Here is an 18,984-nt window from a genome sequence, read left to right as displayed (position 1 = left end):
ATCTGTAGTTCGCCTGCTTGCTGCTAACATGAGAAGTTATTGCCATGTAGCATTGTGCTAGCTAGTAAGTTACGTCCAAACACGCATTTGCATCTAGTTTTTCGAGTGTGGTTTTTGTGGTGTCAAGTCTGTTTTTAAAATGTTGAGTTCTACATGGAATTTCATCAAACGCCATAAGAGGAAATTCATCTTCACTGGGGTTTTTGTTGGAGGTACGTGGCCAACTAGACCACCTGCATGCTTATAGTAGTTCAGAGATTGTTAGCTAGTGACTGTGCATTAAATATTACTTGTTTTTAATAGATCAATACAAATACTTGTAGCTATAATATCTTGTATATAGTTTAGCATGTTATTACAGTGTTGCCAAGCATTAGTTCTTATTTCCACATTCAACTCATTAATCTCAGCTCACCTGTCACCTAGATTTTCTATTGGCACTGTCATAGCAAAGTCGATATGGACTTCACCCTGGTATTTTTAGCCTTAAGAACGATTTTATATAACTGAATAGATCTTACATATTGCATATCACTTTCTTGTGTATTATATTGTAATGTAACCTCATTCTTCATGCACAGGTGTCTATCTACTTGGTAAATATGCACAAAGAAAAATTCAGCAGATGCAGGAGCGAGAGGCAGCCGAATACATCGCTCAAGCACGGAGACAGTTTCATTTCGAAAGCAACCAGAGGACATGTAACATGACAGGTAAAATAAAACAATTACATGAACAGTTCATGAAAGTAATGTTTCTTCTGCCTGATGTATGTAATTGTGTCTTATTTGTAGTGTTATCGATGCTCCCCACTCTCCGAGAGGCAATCATACATCACCTGAACTCAGAGAGCCTCACTGCTTTGCTGAAGACCAAGTGAGTCATGCTTCATGTAAATTATAGATGATTATCTACTTTATAATATAAAAGAATAATATAACTGACATAAGTCATCATGTCTTCCCACACAGGCCAGCCAATAAACTTGAAATCTGGGAGGATCTAAAGATTATTAGTGAGTTCAAAAGGTTTCTTTACTGTAATAGTATTCAAGATGTATTCAATATGAACTCAAAATTTACCCTATTTATTTTGTTTATGCACATTTTTAATCTTATTGTGAACTATCGATATGTATACTCTAAGAAAAAAAATTGTCTTTGTAATTTATTAATAATTTTATTGATATATAGTTTTTGTTGTTTAAAGGCACACTATGCAAGATTTGTACCTTAATATAACAGCTTCGAAATCATTTCGATGGCAAATTAACTCATGGTAGGGCAAATCATCCCAATAGCAAAGCAGGCTCTGCGTGAGTGGTGTTTACGACAGTAACGTTAAATGCAAGTACTCCACAGCGACTCTAGGGGTCGCTGTTTGAGAAAAACGGAAACTGCATAGTGTGCCTTTAAAGGTGAACTAAGTAACTTTTTTTACCTTAACTGAACAGCTTCGGAGTCATTGGAATGGTTATATTACTTATTTCGGGTTGAATGGTGGTCGTTTCGCACCCCCCTGGTGCCCGTGAGCGGAAAATACGCACTTGCAACTTTGAGCCGGCGGGCCACCGGCCGCTGCGTCAGGAAGTCTCGCGTGATATCAGGTCTCGCGATGTAAGGCCAAAAGAAATCTGCTAAAATGCTGTCATTATTGCGCTCCCTCACGCTGTCCGAACCCGAATGAAGAAGACGTTTTAAAGAATGTCCCATCTGCTTTGATGTCGTTGATCTATAGCCTCTGGTGTCTGAGAATCAACAACGAGTTTTTACAACAGTGTTGTCAAATATCTATTCCGAAGCTGTGGGGGGAGCTCTAGAGAGAAACCTGCGAGCAAAAAGAGAGAATACAGCGAAGAAGTCCCAAAGCTACTGAGTGCTGCTTTAAATATATGGAAGAGTAATGGCAATTCAGTGTAGCTTTTTCTGAAGAAAAAAACACAACAGTTGGTCAAAAGTGTCAGTAAAGACATTTAAATTATTACAAAAAAAATCTATTTAAAATAAATGGTGTGAATTTTCTGTTCATCAAAGAATCCTGAAAAAAAAAAATCTTGGTTTCCACAAAAATATTCAGCAGCACAACTGTTTTCAACATTGATAATAATAAGTTTTGTTTCTTGAGCACCAACGGTGGTTCATGCCATGTTCATGACTTCATGTCCTCGAAGAAATCGTAATTCCAACTTGTAAACTGGGAATTTTCTGAGAGCTTTGACTTGAACCACGTGACCGATGTACCACCTGACCACTGCAGATTCATATTGCCGTTGATGGTGTTCATATATGGTGGTCATATAAAAACGCATAATTCCAAGACTGGAATAATGGCTGTTGAAAATTCAGCTTTGCCATCACAGGAATAAATTACATTTTAATATATATATTAAAATATCAAACAGTTATTTTAAATTGTACGAATATTTCACAACGAATGGTAGTGTACTTTTCTTTTTTTTTTCTTTTTTTTTAAAATGTAATAAACAAATTTTATTTTCCATTGATTTCATGAGGATTACTGGAAAATGTTGAGCAATGACCAAATAATTATGGCATTGTTTTGGCTGAATTCTGATTTGATGAATCTGATTTGGAACACCCATTTTTCACAATCAGATAAATTCCCACCCTATAATTTATTGCTGAATGTCCTGTATGACAATACATCACATTATGGAAGTAAAATGAGTTATGAACAGAAATGATCTCCGCCCTCCAGGTTTTACCCGCAGCATTGTGGCGGTTTACAGCACTTGCATGCTGGTGGTGTTACTCAGAGTTCAGCTCAACATAATTGGTGGCTACCTGTACCTGGACAACTCTGTGACAAAGAATGGAACGGTATGTCAGGGCTTGGTGTTTTAACGGCAAAGCAACGTCATTTTATTATGTTATCGCATGTCATTTTGACCACATTTCTCTTATACTGCCACTTTAGACCCCTTTCGCCCCTCCTGATGTTCAACAACAATATCTGTCAAGTATCCAACACCTTCTTGGAGAAGGTGAGGACAATGTCAGATCTGTATAAGAGCGTCTAATCTGTATTATAGTTTAATCCTCTGTTCATACAGGCCATATGCTCTATTGTTTAGACCGATGTTCCTTTTTTTCTGTCTTTTCAGGGCTCATTGAACTGATAACTGTGGTGAAGAAAGCTGTCCAGGAAGTTTTTGGACTGTACGCTGAGTGTTTGATTGGATGATGAATGAATCTAGTCATCCCATACTTGTTATCCTCAGCTAACTGCTGTTCATGTCTCCTCAGGGTGTCTCTGAAGCAGAGTTTGTCCCTACAAGAGTTGGAGCAACAGTTAACTCAGATCAGACAGTTAGTGGAGGAGGGCTGTGCTTCCTCTAAACACAAAAGTCTTTCCTGGTACATGATGCCTGATGAAGAGAACACACTAGCCTCACAGGTACATATATATAATATATCATTTATTTGTGAATCATTAGTAATTTATTAGTATTATTTATATAATTTATTAGTATTAGAGCTGCCCGATTAATCATTAAAAGATCACAATCTCGATTCAAACAGACACGCAATTTTATTCCTAAAAGACAACGATTCGGCTCTGTCTAATAAAGCTTTGACAAGTACGATCAGATCGGAACAATCAAATCTGTGTTGGTGTTGCTGCTGACCCAGAGAGAGCAGTTGTCATGTGTAGGTATGAAACGGCTTCACAAACAGTGTTTTCAACCACACAGTGTTACAGTGATTCATATTATTACAAAAGTACTGGGGTAAAACTTTACAGTTCAAATGTACACACTGGTTTATGGAAGCAATAAAAAAAAAAGCCAGTAGGTGGCGACAAGTGACTGTTAAAAACATAGACTGTAAAAAAAGATGGAGGACGCCCCTTCGCTCTCTTCCATTGATGAGAACTGAAGCCGCCAGAGTCCCGATATGGCGCTGACATATTGGAACTTGAGTCTGCGCAGTAGCGATTTCGGGACCAGACCTGCGCAGTAGTGAGCAGGAAGTAAAGCCGCGAAATCAACGCTCCGCCCTCACTCTCGCAGAATGCACTCAGGGAGAGTGGATTCTGCACACTTTTTTAAAAATTGATTGCAGTACGACAAGTTAAAATAAAGTAAACACAATCTCCTCAGTCCTCTGAAGACCCCGAAAAAATGTCCGTTGGTGCTTCAGTGACTACTTCGCTCAGAGAACCTGTCAATCACAGCTGTCAATCATGACGTTACACCACCGCATCACGTACCTAACTAAAAACCAACTTATTTTTGAAACAGACACTTGAACTTACATCAGCGTGATAAAAACGACAGCAAATGAAAGAAACCACCTTTGGAAAAAAGATATTTGAAGTGTAATTTAATTGTTTAGTTGGTCTCACGTCCCGTTGAATAACACAGGGAGGCGGGGCTTATGACCTATACTAGGACCAGTCACCGGGGGGCGATCGAGACGTTTTGGCTTCACTTTTCAGGGCTTGTGCGGCACGCTTGGTTAAAAAATGTATTTGTCATGGAATCATTCATTTAAGAGACTTTCAAAAACACTGATTCATCCAGTAATGAAACGAGTTAATCATTGAATCAATCATTCAAAATCGATTTATATAAAAAAGTAACAATTCTTTCATATTAATTAAATATATTTTGATATTTTGTCAGAACCTCTAGTAAATTACATGTTATTTAATATGTAATCTAAATATTTTATAAATAAATCAATGTAATATGTATCAGTTATTCCTTTTTTGTCTGTTTATATGTACGTAATTATTATTATTTTCCTTTTCTTTTTTTCTTTTCTTTTCTCCCAGGCCTGTGGTCTCACAGAAAATGACGTCACAACAATAAAGCTGCTGAATGAAACCAGAGATATGCTTGAAAGGTGAGGGAAATCAAGGCACCGATATAAACCTATATAGTTAAAAATTGAAAATAAAAAGGTTTGTACTTTCAAAAGTTTAAAGTAATTAATCTCATGATTTATTTTTGTACTGAACGCCTTAACACATTCAGTTCATTTTATACAGTATTATATGAGTTATAAGAAACACAGTTCTGAATTCAAAGAGCATTTATGATAAAAGAAAAAAAATGAAGCAGACGAGATTAAATTGGTTGAAATCAATAGGTTAAAGGTGCATTGTGTAATATTTAGGAGGATCTGTTGACATAAATGCAATATCATATACATAACTATGTTTTCAGTGGTGTATAAAAACCTAATGAACCGTTATGTTTTTATTACCTTAGAATAAGCCATTTCTATTTACATACACAGCGGGTCTGCTTACATTGAAATGTGCGGACATGTTTCTACAGAGGCCCTAAACGGACAAACGAGTTTCGGCACTATGTTGTTCTTCGTGCAAAGATGCTAGCTAAAGTCAGTGAATAAAACACTGACACAATGATGAACAAGTAACAATAATATTCGCAATAACATCATTTTACTGAATAATTAAGTAAACCTAATTTCTTAATTTATCTTTGTAAAGAAACCTCATTGGTTACTCTCTGCTGTCTCAGACGAGGACATCTTTTCTTTTTGGCCACCGTAACTTCTGTAGGTTGCAGTTCGCAACCTCACCACTAGATGCCGCTAAAAATGACACAGTGCACCTTTAACAGATCACTTCAGCATAGGCACATTATTGAGCTCTGTAGCTGGGTACTAATTACATCTAAACTTTATTTTTTTCAGTCCAGACTTCCATACTGTACTCCGTACTTGCTTGAGCAGAGGCTTTATCCGATTCTTAGACAACATGGCAGAGTTTTTCCGACCCCCGCAGGGAGACTCCACCCCCTCCAGTACACCTGATCGGTCAGTGTACATGCATTTATTTTTATTCAAGAAGGTATATAACGTTACCCCAAAAAGTGTTAAATTTGCACAATTAAGCCACATTTCAAAATGGGTTTATATAATAACAAATAACAAACATATGGAAGCTCGGTTCTGCCGTGGAATAAAAAAATAAATTAAAGGTAATTGCGAGTTTACATCTTGCAATACTGACGTTTTTCAAAATTGTTAGATAAGTTGTAAGAAGTATTTTTTACTCTGTGGCTTAAAGGTACACTAATGATGCCGTTTTTAATCACTCAACTGGTGAGTAAGATATTTTATTGAACAGATAAATAGCCATGTGTAGCTTTCTAACAAAGTTCATTGTGAAAAACATTCTCTATTGTCAAAGGTCTTTTCATTAAGACCTGCTGTGCTGGAATTTATTTTCAAGGAAGTATTGTGTCTATTAATGGGAATAGCTACAGTAACATCTTCAGCTAGTCATCTTGAGATCCTTTCCATCTAAACTGGTTATATCTCTTCAGCCTAGTAGTGAACGTTTTATGAGCAGTAGGATAACCATATTCCAGGTCTGGAATAAATAAATAAAACCAGAAAGTTTTGTAAAAGTCATGGTAAATGCATTGGTAAATATGTGTATGAACCCTGTATATCAGAAAAACACTCTTAAAGCAAAAAGTATACAGTCTGAAAAGGTCTAAAAATGGGTTTTAGCACATTTTAATGTCAGAATATCAGATGTACCAGGGTTTTTTTTTTTTATCACTTTCTTTCCAAGGTCAATGTATTACTATTAAGTTGAAAAAAAGATAATCAGTCCTGCTTTTCATGCCTGTCTTCCAGCCTATCGCATGTAAGCCTACCGCTAGCCAAAATCATTCCCATCATCAACGGACAGATACATTCAATATGCAGTGAAATACCAAGTCACTTTGTCCAGGTGAGAACCTTCATATGCATTGACACATTTTGACTTCCATGTGGCATAAAATCTGCCCCCCACACACCAATATATATTGTTTTCTTTCATGTTTTAGGATCTCCTGTTGATAGACCAGGTGAAAGAGTTTGCCGCCAACGTGTACGAAACGTTCAGCACCCCTCAGGAACTTCAGAAGTGAGCACGAGACTGAGAAAAAATGTGAACTTGTGAAAGTCGAACACCTTACAAACCCACTTTTAAGAAACTCTCATGCAGTGCAGCACAGAATTGTTCTCCGTGCACACACTAAAATCGACCCGGGGAAAGCAACTCGAGGCTGTTCTGAGAGACGAGGGTGTAATGGAGTTCAGATAGCTTCTCACGACCTGCTAGCTGTCCTGTCTGTATGTTGTGACCCCCCCTTAACCTTGTCCCAGGCATGCCAAGGTTTTTACAGGCTATAATAAACTGTAGTACATTTATTTATTTTTTTAATCCCTGTAGCATAACATTCTCATTATGTAACTCATTAATAACTAATATCACATCATGGCTAGTGAAAAAAAATCATATTGGAACGCAGTCTCTGCAGTATGGACTTCAAAGAGTAAATTGTTGACATTTTGTTTAATATATCTCTGAATCTGATGTTGTAGATGCTGGACCAAACCTCAGTCATGCCCACCTTTGCAACAGTATCAATGCATTTGCACTGTTACTGGTTAACAAATGCATATTTTGGGAGTATTTTGACTTGTATTGACTTTAATATTCAAATGGTTCTACTAATTGATATAGGAATTGTTGGACTGACAATTCTGTTTGGCAAATTCTTACAGGTTGTAGTACAGTATGCTATTCTGTTTTGTAAAATGACCCATGAATGTTAATAAATAATGTGAGTAATAATACTGGAACTATTCATTGAAATGACACACAATATTTACTGCATGTTGGTTTGGCTTTTAATAATTGAAATTGTACCAACAGGCTGCTATATTACAGTAAAATAAATGTTGTTTTTGTACTTCTCTTCCTCGTATGTTAAGTAAATGTCCCGGGTTCCTCTAGAGGGCAGCACATATCTAGAATTTAGCTCATAGCAACTAAACAATTAGGTCACATTGTGGTCTAACAATAAACATTCTCACCAGTAAAAGTACAAAAATAAAAAAGGAAAAAGTTAAGTAATATGACACAATGAGGTGCCTAAACATGAGGGAAGCATATGACGACTGCTCTTGCACAAAACACCACCCTTTTGGCGCAACTTCCTTATACACTTAAAAAATACTTCTGTCATTTAGTTTGCTTTGGGTGAGAGTATCTGCCACTCCGTGCGTCATGTAATGAAAATAAATGAGTGAATACATTCAGAAACAATAACTTATTGTTCACATCATGACACTGCATAATCTTTTTATTTGTCAATTCATATCATTATCATATTTTTATCAATTTAAGCATGTTTATGGCCACTAAATCAAGAATTTGCCCATTTATTTTCTACATATGAAAAAACAGGGTTTAGATTAAGCCAGGATTAGGCCTTAGTTCAATTAGGGCATTTAAGTAGCTTTTATAAACGTGCCAGAAAAAAAAAACATTACTGGTTTGCATCTCGAGACAAAACAATGGCTCTGACATATTTTAAGATGTGTCAGCGCAAGTTGCTTTCAGTTAAAACAGCTCAAACGTGCATTTTAGTCTGGGACTAGCTGAAGCCTTGTCTGTGAAACCGGGGGCAAAAGTTTAGGGCCGGGCTAAGATTAGATTTTTTTATGTCTTTGAAGAAGTCTCAGAGTCTCTCTCACAAAGGTTGTGTTTATTTGATCAAAAATACAGTAAAACAGTAATATTGTGAAAGATTATAATAATTGAAAATAAGTGCTTTCTATTTTAATATATTTTAAAATGTAATTTATTCCTATGTTGGTAATAATTCATTACTCATCATCCTTCAGAAAACAGTCTAATATGCTGATTTGTTGCTCAAGAAACATTTCTTATCATCAATGTTGAAACAGTTGTGCTGTTTCATATTTTTGTGTAAAAAAAATTCCAGAATACTTTGATGGATAGAAAGTTCAAAAGGACAGCCTAATAGTGTTTATTAATATTTTGAATCAGATTTCATTTTTATATTTTCCAAATTTAATTTAATTAAGTTTTAGAATTTTTTTGTTTTTCGTTATTTTTAAATATGTCTAGCCGTTTTTGTTTTTATTTTTATTTTAGTTTTAGTTATTTTAGGACATCAAGTTAAACTATTATATTTCAGTTAGAGTTTGTTGTTTCAAGTAGGCCTAATGTTTTTATTATATAATTTTAGTTTCGGTTTTAGTTTTAGTTAAAAATAATTACCCTGAAGCAATTAAAGGAATAGTTTGTCGTTTCAAACCTGTATGACTTTCTTTCTTCTGTGGAAATGTTTTTTTTTTGTTGTTGTTGTTGTTGTTGTTGTTTTTTTGTCAATGGTCACCAACATATAAATCTAATTTTGTCTTCCACAGAAAAAAGGTTTGGAATGACATGAGGGTGAGTAAATGATGACAGAAATCTTATTTTTGGTTTAACTACCAGGTTGAAATTTTGAATTGCATTAGATACGGCAGCGTTTGTTGAATGTAATGTCAGAGGTCAGCTGTCAGTCAACAGGGCAGAGCTCAAGCATTTGGAGAAAACAAATAAATGACATCAGATTGAGGCATCATTCGGACAGCTATGTAGCTTGTGGCTAATACCACTGTCGAAACCAACAGACAAGTTAAGTACAAGCAAAGGAGATCTAATAGGTAGTGATGTAAAGGTTATAAAAATATGACGTCAATTCGCCAATATGGGCTAGACAACTGAAACTGCACTGGTTTAATGCTTCTGACAGTTTGTTTGACAAGGGATGAGCTATATATAGAGTAAAGAGCAAAATAGGCTCATTGTTGCATAAGCCGCTTGAATGTGCTGAATAACTATGTGGGTGTTTTCCACTGCACACTCCACATGTAGCACCTCAAGTCACATGACTCGCTGTGCTCAGCGTGCTCTTTGTTTTGCACCAGCAAACAGGAAATTCCCCTTCATCACATGACTTGGGTCTTTGGTTCTGCCCCGTGACCTTTTTTACCGAAACTGTTTACATCAAGTCCAGGAATATAATGGAAATATCTTCTTGTAATCATTAAATGATTGAATAACATATCTGTTATGATAGCCTACATAATATTCCAGGACTGAGCAATTTATGGTTCATTTATGGTTTTTAAAGTGCTCTCTAAAAGGCTATACGTTTTTGGTCACGTCTTGTGAATAAAATACTCAAACATTTATATACCATTTGGTAAAATGTTATATTTTTTTTTTTTTTGCCAGACAAAGAATATAAAATGATATTTAAGAATGGGATGAGTGTTTTATACCTGTTTGTTATTTTTGCAATTAAGTTCAGAAATTACACACTTCATCTTTGAAAAAGCCATGGCCGTAATAAACTGTAGTAATGAATGTTGACAGTACAATGTATTTAGTATGCTTTTTGCGTATTGTTAATAAAGAGCATAAAGTGTCGAGAAATATGACTCATTTAACTGGTTTATAACCGTATATATATATACACATATACATATATATGTGTATGTATATATATATATATATATATATACACACACACATATATATATATATATACATAGGCTACATACATATATATATATATATATATATATATGTGTGTATGTATGTACAGTGCCCTCCACAATTATTGAACCCCCTGGTAAATATGATCAAAATTGGCTGTAAAAAATAAATCTGCATCGATTATCCTTGTGATCTTTCATTCAAAAAATTTGCAAAATTCTAACCTTTCATTGAAGTAAAAGAATTGAAAGTGGGGGGAAATCACATTATGAAATAAATGTTTTTCTCCAAAACATGTTGGCCACAATTATTGAAACCCCTAGAATTTTTTACGAGTAAAATATCTCTGAAGTATATTCCCATTAATATTTACCTTTTTTAGTACACCAGGGTGACTAGGAACATGAAACTGTCCAGCTATGACTTCGTGTTTCACAGGAGTTTAAATATGAGGAAACACAAAGGCCAAATCCCCTTAATCATCCATCACAATGAGTAAAACCACAGAATACAGTTCTGATGCGTAGCAAAAGATTGTTGAGCATCACAAACTAGAAAGTGGCTGTAAGACAATAGCTAAAGAATTGAAAATCCCCATTTTGACCATCAGGGCAATAATTAAGAAGTTATAACCAACTAAAGATGTTATGAATCTGACAGGAAAAGGACGTGTGTCTATACTGTCTTAATGCACGGCGAGTATGAAAGTTTGAGTGGCCAAAGACTCTCCAAGGATCACAGATGGAGAATTGCAGAGATTAGTTGAGTCTTAGGGTCAGAAAGCCTAAAAAAAAAATTATCAAACAACCCCTACATCCCCACATGTTGTTTGGGAGGGTTTAAAAAAAAAACCTCCTCGCTCATCCAAAAACAAATTCCAGCAAATTTAATTGTCAGACACGACTGGATCTTCAAACAACACAGGGTTCTGTGGTCAGATGAGACTAAAACAGAGCTTTTTGGCAGCAAACACACTAGATGGGTTTGGTGAACACAAGGATAAAAAGTACCCCATGTGTACAATTTAATATACCATTGGATCTTTAATGTTGTGGGCATATTTTTCTGCTGGAGGTCCTGGACTTCTTGTTCAGATACATGGCATTGTGGATTCTATCAAATATCAACAGATAAAAAATCAAAACCTGACGCCTTCTGCTAGAAATCTTATAATGGGCCGTGGTTGGATCTTCCATCAGGACAACGATCCAAAACAAACATCAAAATCAAAACAAAAATTTGTTGTGGAGCACAAAATGAAGCTTCTGCCATGACCGTCTCAGTCCCCTGACCTGATGAGTGGGCTGAACTGAAGAGGAGAAGCACCAACATGGATCTGGGAATCTGAAGGATCTGGAGAGATTCTGTGTGGAGGAATGGTCTCTGATCTCTTGTCAGTTATTCTCCAAACTCATCAGGCATTATAGGAGAAGACTCAGAGCTGTTATCTTGGCAAAAGGAGATTGCAAAAAGTATTTAATAAAAGGGTTTCAATAATTGTGGCCAACGTGTTTTGGAGAAAAACATTTATTTCATAATGTGATTTTCCCCCCACTTTCAATTCTTTTACTTCAATGAAAGGTTAGAATTTTGCACATTTTTTGAATGAAAGATCACAAGGATAATCGATGCAGATTTATTTTTTACAGCCCATTTTGATCATATTTACCAGGGGGTTCAATAATTGTGGAGGGCACTGTATGTATGTATGTATGTATATATATATATATATATATATATATATGTGTGTGTGTGTGTATATATATGTGTGTATATATATATATATATATATATAATTATATGTATATGTATATGTATGTATATATACTGAATATATATACTGAATAACTAGTTATATGTTTTTAAAAACTGTTTTAAAAAAGCCAGGGAGTCAAAATGAGTCATGGGAGTGTGTAGAAATGCATGTTTTAAAAACTGTTTGAAAATTGTGAAAATAAATAAATAAAAAAGATTATTTATGTATATAATCTTTTTTATTTTTACAATTTTCAAACAGTTTTTAAAACATGCATTTCTACACACTCCCATGACTCATTTTGACTCCCTGGCTTTTGCAACCAAACTTCCCATAAATCCATGATAAAACATAATTTACACATCTAATGCACATCCTGTGCACTTCATTGTGGTTTAGTAGTGTTAAGAAAATCTTCATATGTTTGTCAGTAAATGAAGGGGGAGAGAAATATGAAATTGCCCAATAGTTTTTCCCCCAAATAAACTCACTTGAACTTAAATGCCAACAATCCATTTTCTTTGTGTGATTGTGTTCCATGTGAGTGTACATGATATTAAACATAATATTTTAAAATGCAAAACTCCCCTTAATAAAGGGAAAGTGTACCTCTAATTCAGTCACCTCACTGCACCTGAATAGAAAAAAAAGGTATATAAATTGATCAGTTAAACAGTTAAAGACATTGTGAATGTGCATAATCATACATACGTTTGCATTTCTATTTTATATAATAATAAGGAAATGCTGGGACATGGTGTTTTTGTTTTCCTGCTGGTCTGTAAGATTATGACTCATCTGCCTCTACCTGCATTTCCAGAGTCCTGTTACTCTCTGACTCATCCTGATGTCAGACTGCAAAACACCGAACTCATCATCACATGAGCTTGTGCAAGTTATTATTCAACCAAATTGTGGTTTATGACATAAGCAGGTTTGAAAACAATATGAGCTGATTAATAATCAATATAGAATATTATTATGGTTTGAAATTTCAGATTAAACATTTTTAGAGACGTATTAGAAATCTTTGTCCTTGATATCATGCACCTGTGCTGAAGCTCTTGTAAAAAATAAGCATATATAACCTTGATTAAGATATTATATATATATATATATATATATATATATATATATACACACACACACACTGTATATATTTATGACAGACTATTATTATGTAGATATCACATGTATCACAAGTAGTGATTTAGCTCCTGTCCTGCACTGAATTGATGGTTGTGGACATGCCCTGACCATGTCCTTCTCCTCCGCTCTGATTGGCTGATCTCAAGGGATTATCATTAACTATTAATCCTAGATGAAGCAACGCTCTGTAGTCACACCACAGAGCAGTGAGATGATGTCATCTCACCTTAGCAAGCTGATTGGATGAAGCCTCTCTCGCAGCTCTGTGCTCACCGTATCAATTTTATATCACTCGAAGATCCTTTACAGGCAGTCACATGACTTCTTAAATATGACGTGGTCCTTAAAGACTAAGTGCAGTGTGTTTTTTTTTTTTTTATAGGAGGCCTGTGTTGCTTCAATTCCCTGCTTGAAATAAAATACCAGAAATTAGAGGCTGTTACATTCTATGTGCCAGTAAGAAGCCAAGAGTCCCAATTAACGCAGTTCTTAGAATTTACAGCAAATTGAAGAAGTGAGGAATGGGAAATGAATGATGAAAATGAGGTTTGCCAGAGGTATTGCTCGGATGCTGAGTGGATGTGGGATGAGAACAAAAGAAAAAATCCTAGAAACTTCCTTAGTCACAGAACTGCCAAATATGTAGAGCAGCGTTTTACTTTCACATCTGCAGGAAGCAGATAGTAGAGCACGTTTACATTACCATAAAAAGAAGTTTCGTTGTAAAATGAAATCAAGAAACCTAAGAAAGGAAAACGAGTAGCTGGGAAAAGAGGAAGTCCTCGCTAAATGTGTTTCATTACAACTACGTTACTGTTTCATTACTATTAGTACTACGTTCTGAGCGTGATTCAGTTTGGTTTCCTTTTGAATTACGCAAGGCATTTATGGTTTAGTGGGGAATGACCTTTAGGTATTTTCTCCCATGCTACATGCTGTTTGCACATATGACAGAAATAACAAAACCTAGGAGGCCTGCTGGAGTGAGAAATGAGGTCACGGCCCGTGACAGGGATGGGAATCCTGGCTTTCCCTACTTCGCCTGTCTGCGACGAAAGTCCTTTGGGCGGGAGTCCGTCACTATGGACACAGCCAGTGTAAACATGTAAACAGTGCTCTGGTGCGGGTAGCAGGGTTAGAGCAGTGTGAAGGTAGCACTGAGTTAACTGGGACTTTATAAATAACTATGAGTCCTACAGCTGTCTATGTCACATATGTAAAAGGAAAGCTATATAAACCATTATTTAGAGAAAGCAGTGTCAACATTTATACTAAGCAAGTGATGCTATGAATATTTTGGCCCCATTGCTGCTGAGTCATTTAAGACAATTTACCTTTTGATGTTATCCATAATCAAATCATTCTAATATGCTGATTTGGTGCTCAAGAACCATTTCTTATTATTATCATCAATGTTAAAAACAGTTGTGCTGTGGAAACCGTGATAAACTGTCATTTAAAAGTTTGGGGTAAGTTAATTCATAAAGGACACATTAAATTGATTCAATTGACAGTAAGGATATTTATAATGTTACAATAATTATATTTCTTATAAATGCTGTTCTTTTAAACTTTCTATTCATCAAAGTATCATGAAAAAAATTCAACTCTGAGCATTAATAATTGAACACTAAATCAGCATATAAGAGTGATTTCTGAATCATGTGACACTGAATACTGGAGTAATTATGCTGAAAAATTAGCTTTGATCACAGGAATAAATTATATATATATATATATATATATATATATATATATATATATATATATAATCAGTATGCAATCAGTATATATATATATATATATATATATATATAGTACCAGTCAAAAGTTTGGAAACGTTACTATTTTGAATGTTTTTGAAAGAAGTCTCTTATGCTCATCAAGCCTGCAGTTAAAAAAAAATAAAAATAAAAATAAAACTAATATTATGAAATATTATTACAATTTAAAATAATGGTTCTCTTTTTTAATATACTTTAAAATGTAATTTATTTTTGTGATGCAAAGCTGAATTTTCATCAGCAAGTACTCCAGTCTTTGGTGTCTTATGATCCTTCAGAAATCATTCTAATATGCTGATTTATGATCAATGTTGGAAACAGTTGTGCTGCGTAATATTTTTTTTATAACCTGAGATACTTTTTTCAGGATTATTTGATGAATAAAAAGTTAAAAAGAACTGTATTTATTTAGAATAGAAATCTTTTGTAACAATATACACTACCGTTCAAAAGTTTGGGAACAATATATATTTTTTTTTTTAAGAAATTAGTACTTTAATTCAACAAGGATGCGTTAAATTGATAAAAGGTGATGGTAACGATTTATATTGTTAGAAATGTTTTTATTTTGAATAAATGCTGTTTTAATGAATAAATGCTGTTAACGTTTTACTCATTAATGAATCCTGAAAAAAGTATTCCAAAAAAATATATTAAACAGCACAACTGTTTCCATCATTGATAATAACTGAGTATCAAATCAGCATATTAGAATGATTTCTGAAGGATCATAAGACACCAAAGACTGGAGTACTTGCTGATGAAAATTCAGCTTTGCATCACAAAAATAAATTACATTTTAAAATATATTAAAAAAGAGAACCATTATTTTAAATTGTAATAATATTTCATAATATTACTGTTTTTTTTTTTTTTTTTTTTTTTAACTGCAGGCTTGATGAGCATAAGAGACTTCTTTCAAAAACAGTAAAAATAGTAACGTTTCCAAACTTTTGACTGGTACTGTATATATCAGTGACCATGCACTACATAAGCAACACATAAACAACAGCAAAAGTGTGACACAGAACAAACACGGGGACAAATATGATCAGACCTATGACCATTTTTTTGGGTCACGACACACCAGTTGAGAATCACTGATCTAGGGTTTGGTCCACAAATACCACTACATTTATTTACGTGTAAATATTTGCTATTAGCTCTGGAATAAACTAAACCTAACCAAGGTTTAATGTGCATCACCACATCTTGCCACATTATTAAAAATAAATGCTATGTGAAAAACACTATTTATTTTTTGTTTCAATGTAATTTATAGCCTAGGATAAAACAATCTGGATACTGTTCAATATGTTTGAATATGGATTTATATATTTTTGATTATATTATTCTGAAACTGCAGTCTATTGATGAATAAATCTAAAGAGCGAGGCAAATACATTAAACCTTTATTAAAAAACTGTACTAAACTTACTTTCACCAAAATAGCATAGTTAACACAGTTATTGTTGGATTTGTAAAACCTTAATTTAAATATGGCCTAATAATATGTGGTTTGATGACAATAATACAAGGCTACCACTGTTTTACATGTAGTAGCTTAACTAGTAAATGTGTTTACCTTGTACCTAGTGTGCTACATAGTATAATACTATAGGCTACTGTACTCGTTCATTAGATTTGTAAGTTTAATAACATCTGGAGAGAGAAACCATCAGGCATTCTCGATGACTAACGTTTGACTGGAATGCGATGTGTCAGACCGAAAGTGAAAATCTAAATATCGATCCCGACCTTTCATTATTCCAGCAATGTACGTTTCGTTTCTAACGCGTGGTGTTTTTGGGAAAAGGGTGATTTTACTTCTCACCTCCAAGCCTAGAAAACAACGACCGGGCAGTCTCAGGATTACTGTAGTCTCAGCTTCCCGGAAGGGTGACGTATTCTCCCCTGGCGAGAATACTCGAGTAGGCTCGTGTTAAAGAAACAATGTGCACTCTGTGCTTCTTATGAACGTGCTCTGTGCGCCACTTAACCTGTGTCTGTGACACAAAAGCCACATCACCTGGTGCTAGAAATAAATAAATAAAAGTATATGAAATATTAACATAATCTGACTGTTACATTTTGAACAAACTATAGGCCTATTCTTGTCTGAACTTGGTGTTATTAAAGGGATAGTTCACCCAAAAATGAAAATTCTGTCATCATTTACTCGCCCTCAAGTCGTTCCAAACTGTATGAATTTCTTTCGTCTGCTTAACACAAAAGAAGATATTTTGAAGAATATGGGTAACCGAACAGACATAGTAGCCTATGGAGGGATTTTTTTTTTCTTTATGATGCTCTTTACATCATAAAAAACTTTGAATGGAAAGGAATATTGCAATATTGTCATATCGCTTTAAAACCACAAGCCTTGGTTTTTCATCATGCCCCAGGGGGCGTTTTAAACTTTTGTGTAAGTAGCCTACTTTTGAACCGAATTGGAAGGAGAAGAAAGAATACATATGTGTGTGAGTGTGTGTGTGTGTGTGTGTGTGTACTATATATATATATATATATATATATATATATATATATATATATATATATATATATATATATATATATATATATATATATATATTTAGATCTTCACAATCAGCATTATAATCATCATCATTATAATTATCATTATTAATAATGTTGCATATCTTTCATTTCACTTCACACAAAGTGTTTATCTATCACTTTTGTTTTTACCATAAATGATAAAACATTATTATAATCGTATTTAATCATTATTAAATGAAAGATATATGCAACATTATTATAATCATATTTATTATAACCCACATGTAAAATGTTCATAAAGTTATTCTATTGTGGTTTAATGATGGTTACTCTTTTAAATGATTAAATAAATGCATGCAAACATACAAATTACTTCCTTTAAAAATGTGACGGTGTTAACAGAATTTTGATAAGAATTCTTATCAAAAAACTGATTAGACTCAGACCTGCAATAAAGTTATACGTAGATTGTTTGAGTGGATGTGTCATAAAAACAAAACTGAAAGACAAATGAAATGACTGTAAATTGCTCTTCACATCCATTATTCGAGGACCTTTATCTTAAACACAATTTGTACAAATGCCTTTTCTTTTACTCAAACTTTTCACATTTTTGGAGATCAACAAGACAACAATCAACAAGTTACAACAGATGGAAGAGTGAAATCCCTTCTCCTGAAACTTCATAGTGTATTAATAGCTAACAGGTCAATATTGACATCATAACAGCTGTATCCATGTCGCAGACACAAAATGGCCACAGGCCTTTAAACACCTGTTTGACTTTATACGATGGAGCGTAAGCAGAACTCTATGACGCGACTCTGCCCTTCCAGATATGATAAAGAGATGATAAGATGGTGAATAATTCTATATTAAGCTCTGTGTAAGGTTTTAGATATAGATCATTCGGAAAAGTCCACACATGTCCACACGTCTATCTCAATAATTTGTATATTGTGGAGTGACTCTTTAAAATATTTAATTATGGACGCATTTGATCACAAGCACCATTTTAGTTTCAGCAGCACCTGTTGTTATTGTGATTTTGGTTTACACTTACACTCTAAAAAAAATTATTTGATTAATAAGTTATGACAACATAAGTTTTTTCATTGTTTTAACTCATCAAAGTAAGTTAAGCAATTTTCAACTTTTTTATAAGTTCTACAAGATTCAACTATTTAAGTCAGTTTAATGTAATTTGAGTTGAAATCGCAAACATTCAAGTTGATTGTACTTAAAAATTTAAATCAATTTAAAAATTGAATACACACACATCAAATTAATACATTTCATAAGATATTATGTCTGTAATTATCTTACATATATCAAACATACATCAACAAGAAACTTTTGGACACATAAGCCACGTTTAATAATGTATGAATTTCATTGCATTGAGCAACATAAAATCAA

The 18,984-nt window shown here is 34.1% G+C and overlaps 1 protein-coding gene across 1 annotated transcript; it reads left to right on the top strand.

Moving 5' to 3' along the window:
* Window position 1: 1 nt before the first annotated feature.
* On the top strand, window positions 2-7,632 carry pex3 (peroxisomal biogenesis factor 3). The gene is made up of 12 exons (XM_082148269.1): window positions 2-212; window positions 582-713; window positions 795-876; window positions 972-1,015; window positions 2,719-2,840; window positions 2,938-3,004; window positions 3,125-3,179; window positions 3,267-3,417; window positions 4,801-4,871; window positions 5,691-5,813; window positions 6,645-6,741; window positions 6,839-7,632. The coding sequence occupies exons 1-12, from the start codon at window positions 140-142 to the stop codon at window positions 6,920-6,922; spliced, it is 1,101 nt and encodes a 366-aa protein (XP_082004395.1). The 5' UTR covers window positions 2-139; the 3' UTR covers window positions 6,923-7,632.
* The last annotated feature ends 11,352 nt before the right edge of the window (window positions 7,633-18,984 follow it).

The sequence above is a fragment of the Leuciscus leuciscus genome (genome assembly GCF_965113295.1).
Source record: "Leuciscus leuciscus genome assembly, chromosome: 19".
NCBI lineage: Eukaryota > Metazoa > Chordata > Actinopteri > Cypriniformes > Leuciscidae > Leuciscus > Leuciscus leuciscus.
The sequence above is the reverse complement of the archived record's forward strand: the minus strand, read 5'-3'. Positions and strand labels throughout refer to the sequence as shown.